This window comes from Ascaphus truei, chromosome 20, assembly GCF_040206685.1.
Source record: "Ascaphus truei isolate aAscTru1 chromosome 20, aAscTru1.hap1, whole genome shotgun sequence".
Taxonomy (NCBI): Eukaryota; Metazoa; Chordata; class Amphibia; order Anura; family Ascaphidae; genus Ascaphus; species Ascaphus truei.
The window spans coordinates 13,910,506-13,926,302 of NC_134502.1; the positions used below are offsets into that span (position 1 = coordinate 13,910,506).

Genomic DNA, 15,797 nt, shown 5'->3' on the forward strand with positions numbered 1-15,797 from the left:
CAACATTGAGTGCTGTCTCTTGTTTACCTATCCTTGGAACGGTAACGTATAACTATATATATATATATATATATATATATATATATATATATATATATATATATATATATATACAGTGGTCAACAAATCATCAAAAAATCTACTCGCCGAACAAAAAAATCTACTCGCCACCTAGTACCAAACGTGTGCTGCTTGGGCCAATAGGAGCTCGCCACGATGTTAAATCCACTCGCCCGGGGTGTGCAAATGTATAGGTTTGTCGAACACTGTATATATATATATGTATATATATATATGTATATATATGTATATGTATATGTATGTATATGTATGTATATGTATATATATATATATATATATGTATATATATATATATATATATATATATATATATATGCAATAAAGCACTGTATTGCATAGGAATAAAAGTCTGTCAGAGGTCTGGGAGGATGGAGTTATCCAATTATGTATTTAGTTATTTATAAAATGTTTAACCAGGAAGTAATACTTTGAGAGTTACCTCTCGTTTTCAAGTATGTCCTGGGCATGGAGTTAAGATGACAAATAATACATGTCAACCTTGAGAAAGTCCTTTACGGACGAAATGCGTAGGTGCGTTCCTACCATTGTTTGTTTTTTTGCACTGACCATTAAATCACTTTTTTAATACTTATCCCTGTTTGGAGTTACCCTCATTTTGGCGATCCACTAGCTGGTATGCTGCTAAGAAACGCTGCTGTGCTCCTCTACATCCTCGCTACTTAATTCCATCAATCTGTCAATAACTGTTCATATTCAACAAAGACATTCATTTATAACCTTTTTGAAGGATGAAAATTAGACAGGGCTACAAACAGTAAGACATTTTGCTGATATTAGTAATAATTCCTAAATAATCTGTTCTGAATTGTCAATCCTTTATTGAAATATTTTTTAAATGAGTGCCTTGATAAATATTTGTAATGTTTAGGCAAAAAGTTAAGTAACTATAACAACACATTCATTCAGACGTGGCTCATACTTTACTCTGTTTGTCGATTTTTGAAGCTTCTTAATCTACAACTGGATGACTTTGGTTTTTATGATGTTTGACATGGAAGTAAATGTGACTGTGACCTGTGATGTAAACTTCATTTGACTTTCATCAGTTAATTTCTTTTGCTCTATCAATTTCAATCTTTTTCAAAGTGTCATTTTTAAGACTAAGGGGATAATTCTGCTTTTCATTAGGGAAACAGTTATTCTTCATCTGACAACTATATAGCAGTCTATCAGATGTTGGCAATAATTAATCTGCAACATTTCCTTAATTCATAGTTTACCATCTATTATTATAAAAAAAAATGTAATCTAGCAATCTCTTGCGACATTGTAACACTCAAGTAAGAAAATTGTGTATCATCATATTCTAAGCAAATGTATTTTGCTTTAAAATAAACATCTACAAAAATGAAAAAAAATAATAAATTAAAACACTAGCCAACCAATTAAATAAATACAAGCAGTAACCAACAAAACAATAAATCAATTAATTATTAAAACCACTATCCAACACATCACTTAAAAGCAGGAGCCAGCACAAGAAATCATTAATTAAAAATGCTAATCAATCGGAAAAAAATATATAAACAAGCCAGCAAAATCACAAATAATTACATCCAAAGAATAAACAGAAATAGAAAAAAAAACACTCGAGAAAGCACGCATTTGCCAAAAAATGCATTGGCTATAACCAGTGTTCGACAAACCTATACATTTGCTCGCCCCGGGCGAGTGGATTTAACCCCCGGGCGAGTAAATATTGGCCCAACAGCACACGTTTGGTACTAGGTGGCGAGTAGATTTTTTTGTGTGGCGAGTAGATTTTTTGGTGATTTGTCAACCACTGGCTATAACTGTATTGATCTGTACCCTAAAGGTGCACAGATTAATACGTTAGCAGTCAATGGGCAATGAAAAATATAAAAATACAATTAAAAAACATGTAAAATAAAAATTCCATACATTCAATATTTTTCTTACCTTTAGAAGCGTTGGCCCTCCGAATCCCGGCGAATCAGGAAGCTCTCGTACCGCAACATCATCAAACACAATACAACGCCGTTCACCTTGAAGATCCGGGCCAGGTAACAAAATTCTTCTTTCTTTGATCTTCTATCAAGTTCTTTTTTCTTCATCTGTCATTATTTTTATCTTTTCTTCATCTTGTTTCTTCATCTGTTAATCCAAAACTCAATGTTAAATTTTTTGTCATGTCGGCTTCTTGAGCTCAAATGAGACGTCAAGGCCTTATATAGGGCCTCTGACATCACATTTTCTGGTCAGATGGTACAGCTCCAATCTGATTGGACGCTGTATCATGTGCCCGCCTCTTTTTCTTTTTTTTTTTTGAGAAGGATGTGACGTCCTCTCCAAGGGAGGTACGTCACATCCTTTAAACCACATGGCGATATCACATGGTATTAGAGCCAGTGGGAATGCAGACAATCCCATTGGTTGCTGTATCATCTGATAGGTTACCTGAGTTCAAAAGGATGTGACGTCACTTTAAGGGACAGATCCAAGGCGATCGTTCTTCCTCTAATTATAGAGGTAAATAAGAATTTTAATCAGGTTCCATTCAGAAGCATGGAACCCCTATAGCATTAATCTTTTGTTTTCAGCGCGGCAATCGGCACAGTTCGGGGACTGCGTGCACTCGAAGCACTGAAAACAGTAAGTCTGGCTACATCTGTACACCATAGTGGTGGGCCAATACAGGGCTATTAGAAAAACCTCGAGCTTTGTCTCTCTTATCTTGTTCATCACCCAATGTAGAAGAGGGAGTGGAGGGAAAATTTAGCAGAGATGAAAGTCCCAAGTGATCGAGAACGAATCCTAGGCCACCGCACTAGGGTCGCGGTCTAAGATGTTTGTCCACGACCAATATACCACCGGTGCTCTGCCGCCAGGATACTTTGCTGCGCTGTTCGCTCCCGACCGCCTGCTGTGCGCCCGACCCGACAACTTTATGTTTAAATGTCCCGTGGGACATTTAAAGATGGAGCGTCAGAGCTTTGGCCAAAGGGTTTGACTAAATTACCCTTTTTTCAAGAGATATATAGGTATTTCACTGTATTTTTGTGATATCGGATGTAGCTTTGGACTTCTTTGTTTTTGTTGTATACATTTAGACACACCCAGTAGCACTCCTTTTGATATATATATAATATATGTGTGTGGGTGACAGAGAGTGTGGGTGATGACAGAGAGTGTGGGTGATGACAGAGAGTGTGGGTGATGACAGAGAGTGTGGGTGATGACAGAGAGTGTGGGTGATGACAGAGGGTGTGGGTGACAGGGGGTGAGGGGTGACAGGGGGTGAGGGGTGACAGGGGTGACTGACTGGGTGATTGGGTACTTCTGGTGTCTTGTATACACTCTCTCTCTCCCACACACACACACACACACACACACACACACACACACACACACACACACACACACACACACACACACACACACACACACACACACACACACACACACACACACACTCTCTCCCATACACACACACACAGTCTCTCTCCCATACTCACACACACAGTCTCTCTCCCATACATACACACACAGAGTCTCTCTCTCCCATACACACACACACACACACACACACATACATAGACACACACACACACACACACACACACACACACACACACACACACACACACACACACACACACACACACACACACACACACACACACACAGTCTCTCTCTCCCATACACACACACACACACACACATACATACAGTCTCTCTCTTCCATACACTCACACACAGGTCAGCCACACGCCGCCAGCCACGACCGCAGACCCCCCTCTCCCCCCGCAAGCCACGAGCGTCGCCAGCCACGACCGCAGACCCCCCTCTCCCCCCGCAAGCCACGAGCGTCGCCAGCCACGACAGCAGACCCCCCTCTCCCCCCCCACGCCACAAGTGCCACCAGCCACGACCGCAGACCCCCCTCGACCCCCCACCCCCCCGCCACAAGCGCCGCCAGCCACGAGCACCGCTCCCCCTCTCTCCCCTAGTGCACTGGAAGGCAGGGGAGCACCAGATCACCGGGAGGCAGGGGAGCACCGGGATGCAGGGGAGCACCAGAGCACCAGGATGCAGGGGAGCACCGGGAGGCAGGGGAGCATCAGAGCACCGGGAGGCAGGGGAGCACCAGAGCGGCTGGAGGGCGTGCAGGAGGCAGCAGGACGGATGCAGAGGGGCCGCGGGGGTGAGTACGGGAACCATGTGGGGACCAGGGGGATCGCGCGGGTGGGCTTACAGGCGGCAGCAGGAAGGAGCAGAGGGGCCGTGGGGGTGAGTACGGGAGCCATGTGGGGACCAGGGGGATCGCGCGGGAGGGCGTACAGGAGGCAGCGGGATGGAGGCACAGAGAGTACTTACTGTGTCCAACAGATCTCTGGGCAAAAAGAATGGCCGCTCGTTAGGGGCGGGCTCATATAGAGCCTGGCCGCGCACCCACAAAGCCTGGGAGCGCGCGCCAATCAGCAGTTAGGGGGAGTTTTTTTTTTTTTTTTAGCGTGAGTAGGGAAAATTAAAAAAAAAAAACACCTGTGCTGCTTGGGCCAATAGGAGGTCGCCACGATGTTAAATCCACTCGCCCGGGGCGTGCAGGTGTATATTTTCCTTTTGGTGCTGAGCCCGGTGTCTCAAAGCTGGATCCACGAAATTGTAAAAATTGTAGAGAATAGAAGAAGCACACAAAAGATTTTGATATTGAGTCCAAAGACTTCTGTTGTATTCAGTCCATCAAAGCAAGTGTATACAGTGACGTTTCAGGACTCACTTGTCCTTTCCTCAGACCACAGATCAGGGTGTGTGGTCTGAGGAAAAGTCCTGAAACGTCACTGTATACACTTGCTCTGATGGATTGAATACAACAGAAGTCAGTTTAAAATCTTTTGTATATATATTATGTGGTAATTTTGGGGGTTTCTTAGAGCTTGCTGGGAATCTGTGTATATATTGAAACACCGAACTGAAGCCGCGTCCGGAGTGTGGGTCTCGTAGCCGGGTCAGGGTACGAGACGGCAGGATAGAGGTCGAGGGTTGGAGAGATACGGATCGTAGGGGTCCCCTTTAGTCGGGTCGAGGATAGGAGAGAGCAGAATGGTTGTGGTTAAGCTGGGGTCGAGGGTCAGAGATAGCAGCAAAGTCAAATGTAAACAAGGTAAGGTAAGGCAAGTTGCTTGCGACCAGCAAAAGTAACAAGAATTATGCTCAGCCAACTTCCGGGTGGAAGAGGCTGAGCCTAAGTAGTAGGGTCATCCAATCAGGCACAGGACTGCACAGCATGCAGTAGCCAATCAGGTGACTAGAGCTTGACGAGGTTGGAGCCTGTGTCTGATCTTCCCACATTAAGAGCCTTCCGCTCATCATGGGACAAGTGTTAAATATACCCAGGACCGCGGGAGTTGAACCAAGAACTGTTCGATCAGTTCGTTTATGAATGGGGTCAACCAGAGGTAGACCTCATGGCATCAGTAGTCAACAAGAAAGTGCAAACATATGTGTCAAGATGGCACAATCCGAGCGAAATAGGACATTTGGCTGCAACCAAAATGCTGCTGGCGTTCTACCGATGGGATACTTCACTGCAGGGCAGCTTGCAGCTGGACATTTTGCTGCTATATCCGCGCCAGACCACCTGCTGTCCGCCAATATGCTTGACCCGCCAAGCCAGCTCTGCCACGGCTGACCGCCCGCTCCGACAACTGCATGTCCTGACTTCCCGCTCCAACAACTATGCTTAAATGTTCCGCGCGGGACCAGTACACTGCCTAGACAGGCCGCTGGACGCTCCATCTTTAAATGTCCCACGGGACATTTAAACATACAGTAAAGTTTTCGGATCGGGAGCGAACATCGCAGCAAAGTATCCTGGCGGCAGAGCACCGGTGGTATATTGGTTGTGGACAAACATCTTAGACCGCGACCCGAGTGCGGTGGCCTAGGATTCGTTCTCGATCACTTGGGACTTTCATCTCTGCTAAATTTTCCCTCCACTCCCTCTTCTACATTGGGTGATGAATAAGATAAGAGAGACAAAGCTCGAGGTTTTTCTAATAGCCCTGTATTGGCCCACCACTATGGTGTACAGATGTAGCCAGACTTACTGTTTTCAGTGCTTCGATTGCACGCAGTCCCCGAACTGTGCCGATTGCCGCGCTGAAAACAAAAGATTAAAGCTATAGGGGTTCCATGCTTCTGAATGGAACCTCCGCAATGTTAATCCTTCGCTGACTTCAGTGCAATAACCTGATCTCTGTTCGCTCCTATATAACTGATCTCCTCTGCTCCTCTTTACCCGCCTGTAGTTGATATATGTTTCAATAACCTTGCTATTAAATGTTATATTTTAGTTAGTGTGGTGTGCAATATGCTGAATATCTTTTGAAGGACTTACCTATAGCCCTTTGTTGTCCTTTCATGTTTTGTGCTTCCCTTTGATGCTTTCACAAGAAGGTAAGGCTGCGCTTATAGCAACGGCAACAGCGCCGCTGCGTCAAAACAAATGCATTGGATCTCCGGATTCAAAATTAATCAGTCTAAATCAGACGCTTTAAATATAAATCTACCCAAACATTTAGAGAAGTTGATTGCCATAAATTTCAACTTCAACTGGCAACAGAAGCAAATTAAATATCTAGGCATTAATGTTATGAAGACATACAATATGCTGTACCTAACCCAGCACACTAACCCAGATTCAAAAAGATGGGTCGCTCTAGAAAAAGACCTATGCTCCCCTTTGGAGCTGGAACATCTAATTTGGCTTCCCCAAAAGGTGCGGTTAGGCACCAAAATGTCGCTATCCTCAATGACCAACTCGCTTTCAGTATGGGAGGTCACCAGGCTCAAATGCAAGTTGACCCACAAATAATCAGGTATGACCCCTCTGTGGGGTAACCCAATGTTTGCTCCGCGCCGGACCAACGCTGACTTCACTATCTGGAAACACAAAAATATTAATAGGTTAGTAGATCTGGAGGGCAGGCGAGGCATACAAACATTTGATCTACTTAAATCCAGCAAAAACATCCCCAATGCCGAGTTTTTTAGATACCTCCAGATCAGAGCATTCTGTCAGGCAACCCAGCCCCACACCCAATTAACGAATTTCGAAAAGCTCTGTCGATCAGGGACATCCACTAAGGGACTTGCATCGCAGATGTACAAGGAAGTAACCGGTTCTAGCGCAACAGTGATGGAAAAAACAGGATATATGACTAAATGGGAGTCTGATCTGGCGGAGGTATTAGATCTAGAGGAATGGACGAAGATTGTGACGGCAACATCCAAAAGCTCCATGTGCACGACCTTAAGGGAGAACGCATATAAAGTTATGATGCGATGGTACCACACCCCCACAAAACTAGCTAAATTTCTGCCCAGTTACTCCCCATTGTGTCCAAGACAATGCGGACAGCAGGCAGACCTATTACACATGCTGTGGTCTTGCCCCAAGATCGCCCCGGTCTGGGAATCGATTAAAGATTGGCTGAATAAGATCCAAGACACACTCATCCCACTAGACCCGTGGCTGTTCCTCCTCAACAGGCCACACCAAGGTCTCTCCAAAGGTAAAAATAAATTAGTGGCACACTTTGCAATGGCGGTACGAGGGGAGATCGCTGCACGATGGAAACAAAACAAAATCCCAATAATTGCTAAGATTCGGAATAGAATTTGGTCGGTTTGCCAGATGGAGAAATTGACGAGTTTGGTCAATGACACTGGTACAAATTGTCTAAAAGTCTGGTTGCCATGGTTGGCCCAGACAGACATACCGGGGGTAGAAAGGGCCACGATTTGGCAATAATAGAGGTAAGTGCATTCTCACTTGAAGATGTTCAGTTGGGACGAAACGGACTATATGGACAGATTAGAACCACCTAGACAGAGAGAGACACAGACTTTGGTGCAGGTCATGGGCGTCGTGAGGAGAGCACTTGGTTTTCTCAGACACAGAGAGCCAGCAGCCATAAAGTAATAAGCGGAACCATGGTAGGATGACCCCCTTTTTCCCCGGGGGTTGTTTGTCTGTCTGTTTGCCCCGTATGTCTGTTTTGGTAAGTACCTATATGTGGTTATTTTTTTACCAATTGGAGGTTGTTCTCGTGTTACAACTGTATGCCATGTATGTAAACCATGTACGTTATTAATAAAATTTAAGTTGGAAAAAAAAAAATGCATTGTTGCCGTCGCATGCACTTATAGTAAGCGCGACACGACGGAGCGACACCTTGGTCGCAATCGTTGGCAGTCATCTCAATTTGATTTTACCAGCGATCGTAGCCTGACGTCGCCGGCACTATAAGCATAGCCTAACTGACCTCAGATGGGAGACGCCCCGTTATATGGTGGTTTTAAGGAAGTGCATGCCCTACCTCAGCTGGTTGGAGGGGGTAAACCCATTGTTATGATTGCCATAGAATACTTGAAGAAAAGGAAATCTCGAAGATTATATTTCCTAATTTCTCCTTACTTATAACAAGCTGCACCCGGCGTGCTAGATTAAAACACCCTGTAAATTTCATTTTTCACCACCTATAAAATACACCCAGCACTCTGAATAAAAATACATTTTGTTCCTCCCCATTGCTTTTATAGATGGCGTCTGTCGCTCTGAGTGAGGAGTTGAGCTGCTCCATCTGCCTGACCATTTACACAAATCCGGTAATGCTGACTTGTGGACATAACTTCTGCCAGGACTGCATTGCTAAATCATTGGACAGTCAGCGGGGATCTAGAGTTTATTCTTGTCCTGAATGCAGGGCAGAGTTTCAGCAGCGTCCGTCACTGCAGAGAAACCTAAAGCTGTGTAACATAGCGGATCATTACCGTTCTACTCGGCCAAACATGAATGAGACTGGGATCTTGTGTACTTACTGTGTTGACCGCCCTGTACCTGCTGTTAAAACATGTCTGCAATGTGAAGCATCCTTGTGTGATATTCACCTGAAGCCCCACAGCAAGTCAGTGAACCACATCTTAATTGAACCCACCGCTTCCTTAGAGGATAGAAAATGTTCCATCCACAATGAACTGCTAAAGTATTTTTGCATCACGGATTGTAAGTGTATCTGTGTGACTTGCTGCCTAGCAGGAAAGCACAGTGGACATCAGGTGCAACTGCTGGATGATATAGAGGAAATCAGGGGAGCATCATTACCTATAGGAAAAAATAAATACAACCATAGTGCAAAACGTAATAACAAAATACACTAAAATGGCAGATCTCTCTCAAGAGAAAAAAGACGCTAGATGGTAACACTGTAACCACAGGCTAGCGGCAAGGAGTCTCTGTGTCTCTGTCCTGGACGCACTTTCCTCCTGCTCCTTGCCGCTAGCCTGTGGTTACAGTGTTACCATCTAGCGTCTTTTTTCTCTTGAGAGAGGTCTGCCATTTTAGTGTATTTTGTTATTACGTTTTGCACTATGGTTGTATTTATTTTTTCCTATAGGTAATGATGCTCCCCTGATTTCCTCTATATTGTGCTTTCTTGTGGACAATTGAAACAGTCCATTCAGGGTTTGAGTTTTTTCCTATAACACTCATTGCACTTTATGTTGTATATTATTATAGTATCACTTTAATCACTGCATGTTTGTTTATAAGTGTTGAGCGCCATCTAGTGTCTTTTGTGTATAGCAACTGCTGGATGAGGCATGTGAGAACAAGAAGGTGAAACTGTTTGATTTTGTAAGGAAACTGAGTTTAAAGAAGGGGGCGATTGAGAAACAGCTACAGCAGCTACAAGAACGCAGGAAAGGAGTTGAAAGAAAGGTGATGGGTATAAAACACAGTGTCACTGCTCTGTTTGGGGACATCAAGGAACAGCTGGTAGACCTAGAGAATGAAGTCTTAAATGAGGTCACCAGGCAGGAAGAACAGGTTCTACTCCCACTGGCCGATCTAATCCAGAAGCTAGAAATAGAAGCAAAAGATATCTATAATAAAATGCTTCAGGTTAGGGAGCTGTATTACATAACAGATCCATTATCCCTTCTTAAGCAGAGTGCTATTGGCATTAATTCTAAAAAATGGCAGGGCGGCACAAGTTACAATAAAGGAGATCCTGCTTCTGATGATCATCTGGATGAGGTTATGATTTCAGTGACATTACAGAGAGCTCTATACAAGTTGTCTGACAGTCTTCCTGATCTAAAGGCAACGAGAGGATTCCACGTGGGGGATGCCTCAGATACAGTACTGAATATAAATGCGGCAAGTGCTTGCATAGATTTATCACAAGATTTAAAGACTGCCTCTAACTGCAGTAAAGAAAGGTCACGACCTCCTCATCCAGAGACGTTTACAACACAACAAGTTTTAAGCACCAGAAACTTGTCTTCAGGACAGCATTATTGGGAAGTGGAAACCAGTGATGAAGGGGACTGGGCTGTGGGGGTGACATATAAAACTATTAAAAGAAAAGGAGATACCTCTTTTATAGGACGGAATTGCAAGTCCTGGTGCCTCACTTATATAAATGTAGTTGGGCAACTTATAGCATGCCATGACAATGAATTCAAAGATGTATACTTACTTGAATCTGCACGAGACCTTGGAATATACTTGGACTATGAGGGTGGGCGTTTGTCTTTTTATGAATTGTCAGAACCAATCAGACACTTGCACACCTTCACTGCCACCTTCACTGACCCTCTGTATGCTGCCTTCTATGTAAATGACGATGCCTGGATTTCAATCAGGAGTTAAGAATACGGATAACGGCAAAACAAATACCGGGTTGATGGGATGACAGATATAACAGCAGCAATGGGTTATCCAGATTCTACGGTTTTCATTTATTATTCATATCTTATAAGCAATATATTAAAATTTCTTACAAGGAAATTGTTTTTATCAACTATTATCCCTTAGGTATCGGGTAATAACAGTTGTGTGTTGCTTTGCCAGACAGGAGGGGATTATTATTGTTCTGAATTTGTGTTCATTTGGTTTCTTCTCTCAACAACCACCACTTTAATTGTAAAGGAGTTCTCCTGGGGATTGGATGAGGGGAATGATCTCTTAGGAAAAAGGTGAAAAGCTGACCCCACTCCGTTTGATTTTATTGCGAATGTACACATTATACGCAAAAAATCTGATTCTGCTTTTGAATATATTAAGGATTTCCTTTACAATTGCTCTTTTTTTTTTTTGTTTCAATTTGTTTTTATTGAAAGACAAAGGCCTCAGATACATAAGCATATAGACGCATTGCTTTAGCGGTTTAACAGGGTATCCAAAAAGGAAGAGAAAAAACGGAGACTGCAGTGTAGGTTATACAGGGGGGCTTAGGGCAGCATGCGAATGGGAAGGGAGTTGTAGAACTATTATGGTTACTAGGGGGGAGGAGAGATCAGAGAGGTGCTCCTACTGTCACTGTGTTATTCTTGGAGTTTGGCTGTCTTATTCTGTGTCATTGTAGGTCCTGTCTTTTCTGGGTGGGGGGGGGGGGGGGCGGCGAGACAAACAAAGGGGGGGTTGCTGATCATAGCTGTGCGTGTTCCTTTGATTCTAGCCAGGGTTCCCATATTTTTTTGAAGTGTTGGGAGCGCTGGTTAAGCATGGCTGAGAGTTTCTCCATGGTCCTAACTGTGTTAATTCTTTTGATTACTGTACCCCTGGATGGAGGGTTGATTTGCTTGCATGCGGCCACGATGGAGCACCTTGCAGCTGTTAGTATAGCTGCTATTAGTCTTGTCAGGGGAGCCGGGATATCATCCGGCGGTTTGGCCAGCACCAGGGTCAGCGGGCATAGAGTGATCTCCTGCCCCGTTACGTCCAAAAGTAGACGTTGGGTCATGGCCCAGAATTTTTGTATCTGTGGACACATCCACCAGATGTGGGCCATGTCCCCTCTCTGACCACACCCTCTCCAGCATAGGTCTGATGTGCCGGGGAAGATCTGGCTCAGTCTACTCGGGGTTAGGTACCAGTGGAATAGGATTTTGTAGATGTTTTCTTTTGTTACAGTGCAAATTGATGATTTGGAAGCCGACTCCCAAATATCCTCCCAGTCATCCCTGTCAATGTTTATGTTGAGATCCGCACTCCATTTAAGCATGTAAGTGTGATCTGTCGAGGTTGTTACTTTGGCTAGGGCCCTGTATATACTCGAAATTAATCCACTCTGATATGTGCGTTTTAGGGAGAGAGTCTCAAATTGAGTTGGTTTGGGAAATGTAGAACCTTGTGAGGTTGCCAGGAGAAAGTGTCAGATTTGGATAAATTTGAACACTGGCAGGTTATACACCTGATGTTTATTCTGGAGCTCCTGGAGGGTAAGGATCTCCCCGCTTTGCAATAGATCCGCGGCTATTGTGATGTTGAGATTTCAAAATTGGTATAGTTGTTTCAGTGAGCACCCCAGCGGGAAGTTGGGATTGTCGAAGATTGGGGTTAGCTGGGAGGGGGATGCTACTAGGCCATACTTACCTTTATTTTTTGTCCATATCCTCCACGTACACCTCATTGCACCTAGATCAAACCATGGGAGTAGTTTTTCCTTATCTGCGGCTGACCACAGGGATGATGTCAGTGAGAAAGTTTTCGCATAGTCAGATTCTATCGCTAGCCAGCAAGCGGATGACGGGCTGTTGTTCCACGACACAGCTTGTTTCAACTAGGCTGCATAGTAGTGTCTGGCTATGTCTGGGACCCCCAGCCCTCCTCCCAGTTTTGGGGCGATTAGTACTGACCGTGGGACTCTGGGTTTTTTCCCCTGCCAGATAAACTGGAAGATTTGGGTTTGGATATTTTTGAGTTCTGATATGGGGATTGCCGTAGGGATGGTTTGGAAAAGGTACAGCATTCTAGGGAGAATGGACATTTTTACTGTAGTGATTCTGCCAAACCAGGATATTTGGAGTTTATTCCAGGAGTCTAGATCTTTTCTGATTTGGGCAAAGAGGGGGGCGGGTAGTTGGCTCGGTAGAGCAATTCGTAAGAGTTCATAATGTGTACCCCTAGGTACTTTATGGAGGTTGAGTTCCATTTATACTTATAATTTCGTTGGAGGGAAATCCAATCATTAGATGGGAGGGATATATTCAGTGCTTCCGATTTTTCTAGGGTAATTTTATAATCGGAGGTGAGGCCGAATTGGTCTAGCGTTTTATGGAGGTTGGAGAGGGAGATGTGGGGGTTGGTTAGGGTGAGGATGATGTCATCCGCAAACAAGGAGATCAGATACTCTGTGTTGCCAATGGGATGCCTGAGATATTCCCCTAGGACAGGCCTGCACAACTTCAGTCCTCGAGGGCCGCAAACAGGCCAGGTTTTCAGGATATCCCTACTTAAGCACAGCTGGCTCAATTAGTGGCTCAGTCATACTGAGCCACTAATTAAGCCAGCTGTGCTTAAGTAGGGATATCCTAAAAACCTGGCCTGTTTGCGGCCTTCGAGGACTGGAGTTATGCAGGCCTGCCCTAGGAGATCCTCCGTGATCAGCAGGCATGGTGTGGGCCAGGCGAGGAGGGGAGTAGGGCGCAGATGCCCTCAGCAAGTATGTGTAAGCATCTCTGTTCGGTGTGGGTCTATGTCAGCAACCTTGGGCTTTACATGTTGTTCTCAGCCAGGCTCTAAGTACCTGGGGTTTTGGGGGGTATGGGGGGGAAGGTAGTTGGTGTTGGTCGCTCCTCTGTTGGTATGGGGCGTTGTGGTGTGGGCCTTCCTTGGGTTGTATGTCGGTCTCTAACTGGATCGCTCAAGCATGCATGAGGGGGGGGGGGAAAGTGGGAGAAAAAGATAAACATATTATTGCACAGAATGCACAGTAGTCTCTTTTTTCTTCTTTCCAATGGTGTGGGGCCGCAGGGGAGGGGAGAAGAGAGGGGGGGAGGGAGGGGAGGGAGGGGAGAAGGGCCGAGGTGGGAGGGTGTGGGGGGGAGGCGGGAGGAAAAAGGGAAAGGGGGGCATATTGGATTCTGAGACTCAGGAGTACGGTGGCCAGTGGCGGCTCGGTGGATGAGCGGGGGGGAGGGGGGTAAGCTGGGTGTGCGGGGCCCTCCATGCAGGAACTTGATCTAGGGGGCCGGGACGCCGCTTCAGCCGCAAGGCCCTTTCCCTCGCCGGGCATTGTCGAAGAAGGTCCCGCGGGAGTTCCATCGCCTCCTGACCAACTGGTCCGGGACGTCCCGTGCCAAGTTTGGGACAGGCTCCGAAGGTCCCGCCATGTCCCTGGGCATAGCGGTAGTGCAGGTAAGAGAGGTGAGGGGCGGGGAGAAGGCTAGGAGAGAATTGGGGGGTTGAGGAGTGCGGATGGAGGGCCCCAGGTGTATAGGGCCGATGTCTTGCGGCATCTTCGTCCCTATTGGACCCAGAAAGGGACCATGAAAGGAGCCCCCGAGGGGGGATTAAGTCTCAGGGGGGTGCCTCTGGAAAGAGAAGGGGGGGAGAGAACCCCCCCGCAGGTCGGAAGGCGGCTCGGTGTGGGATGAGGTAGGCAGTCTAAGTAGTCCAGCCCAGGCATAGGGGGGGCCAGGGGGAGCCCGTGACAGGCAAGGGGGATGTGGAGACAATGTCTCTTACCTATAGTCCAGGGACAACTATTTACGGGGAGATGGGTAAGTGGCAGCCTTTGCAGGGGGGGGAGCATGGGGAGGTGGGGGTCGACCTGGAGAAGCAGAGGAATGCGGTAGCAGTACTTGCGGATGACTGTAAGGGGTCTCAGAGCGGTTACCCCGTATCCTCTTCTTCCCGAGAGGGTGAGCCACGGCTCCGTGTAGTTGCGGCTCCTATTGCTTTAAGAAATTCCGGGGTTTCGTCAGGGTCTGAAATGGCAAAGTGGCGGCCATTTTTTGGACAATTAGATTGAAGGGGAAGCCCCAGCGGTATTTTATGCCTTGATTCCTCAGTATCAGAGTGAGGGGCTTCATTTCTCTTCTCCTGGTAATCGTAGTTCTTGATAAGTCAGAGAATATCTGGATTGTGGCACCGTCCATCAGGATGTCGCCTGCTCCTCTGCTAGCATTTATTCTCTCTTTGGCTGAGTACGAGTGGAGTTTGGTAATAACGTCCCTGCAGCGGTTAGGATCGTTAGATCGTGGGCCCAGTGCCCGGTGTGCTCGGTCGAAGCACAGGTCGTGCTGCGAGAGATCCGGGACCAGCTGCAGGAAGAGGGTTGTGAGGTAGGTGTGGAGGGCCTCTGGAGCCACAGACTCAGGTACGTTCTTTATTCGAAGGGTCTGTCTGCATTCTCTGTTCTCTTAAGTCCCCGAGGGTGTCTTTGAGGTTGTTGATTTCATGGTTAAGCCTGTTAATCTCGTCGTCAGCATTGGACTGTGCCACGCGTGTCCTCCATTTTTGGATTCCAGGCTGGTCGTGCGGCCAGAGAGAGTCCACTTCAGATTTCAGACCCTTCAGGGCTGCATTGAGGTCCTCCTGGAATCCCTTCCGGATTTTAGCAAACAGGGCATCAAAATATTCTTTGTCGAGGACGGAGCTGGGATGTCGGGGCGAGCCCACTCCTCTGGTGGGTTCGTTTGCATGCCCCCGTTGGCGCCATCTTGGCTTTCCTCATTCGTCCCTGGCGGTTTCTGTGCGGGTGGGAAGTAGCGAGTGACCCCGTGGTTTTGTTTTGGAGCAGCTGGTCATGGTCCCACGGTTGAGGGGGTTGCTTGAGAGCAATTTTTTTTTTTTTTTATCGGGGGTGAGATGGGTACTTTTCTTTAAGATGCTGCTGAGGGTCTGCGGAGCACCTACTCAGCTGTCCATACCCGGTGAC

General features: G+C 46.1%; 1 protein-coding gene across 1 annotated transcript in view; it reads left to right on the forward strand.

The window, feature by feature from the left end:
- Positions 1-11,462, forward strand: part of LOC142470686 (E3 ubiquitin/ISG15 ligase TRIM25-like) — a 31,516-nt gene extending 20,054 nt beyond the window's left edge. Inside the window, exons 2-4 of the mRNA XM_075577308.1 lie at positions 2,029-2,126; positions 8,671-9,186; positions 9,713-11,462. Of these exons, the coding sequence (XP_075433423.1) occupies positions 8,671-9,186; positions 9,713-10,783 (1,587 nt within the window). The 5' untranslated portion in view covers positions 2,029-2,126 and the 3' untranslated portion in view covers positions 10,784-11,462. The remainder of the gene's footprint in view (positions 1-2,028; positions 2,127-8,670; positions 9,187-9,712) is intronic.
- The last annotated feature ends 4,335 nt before the right edge of the window (positions 11,463-15,797 follow it).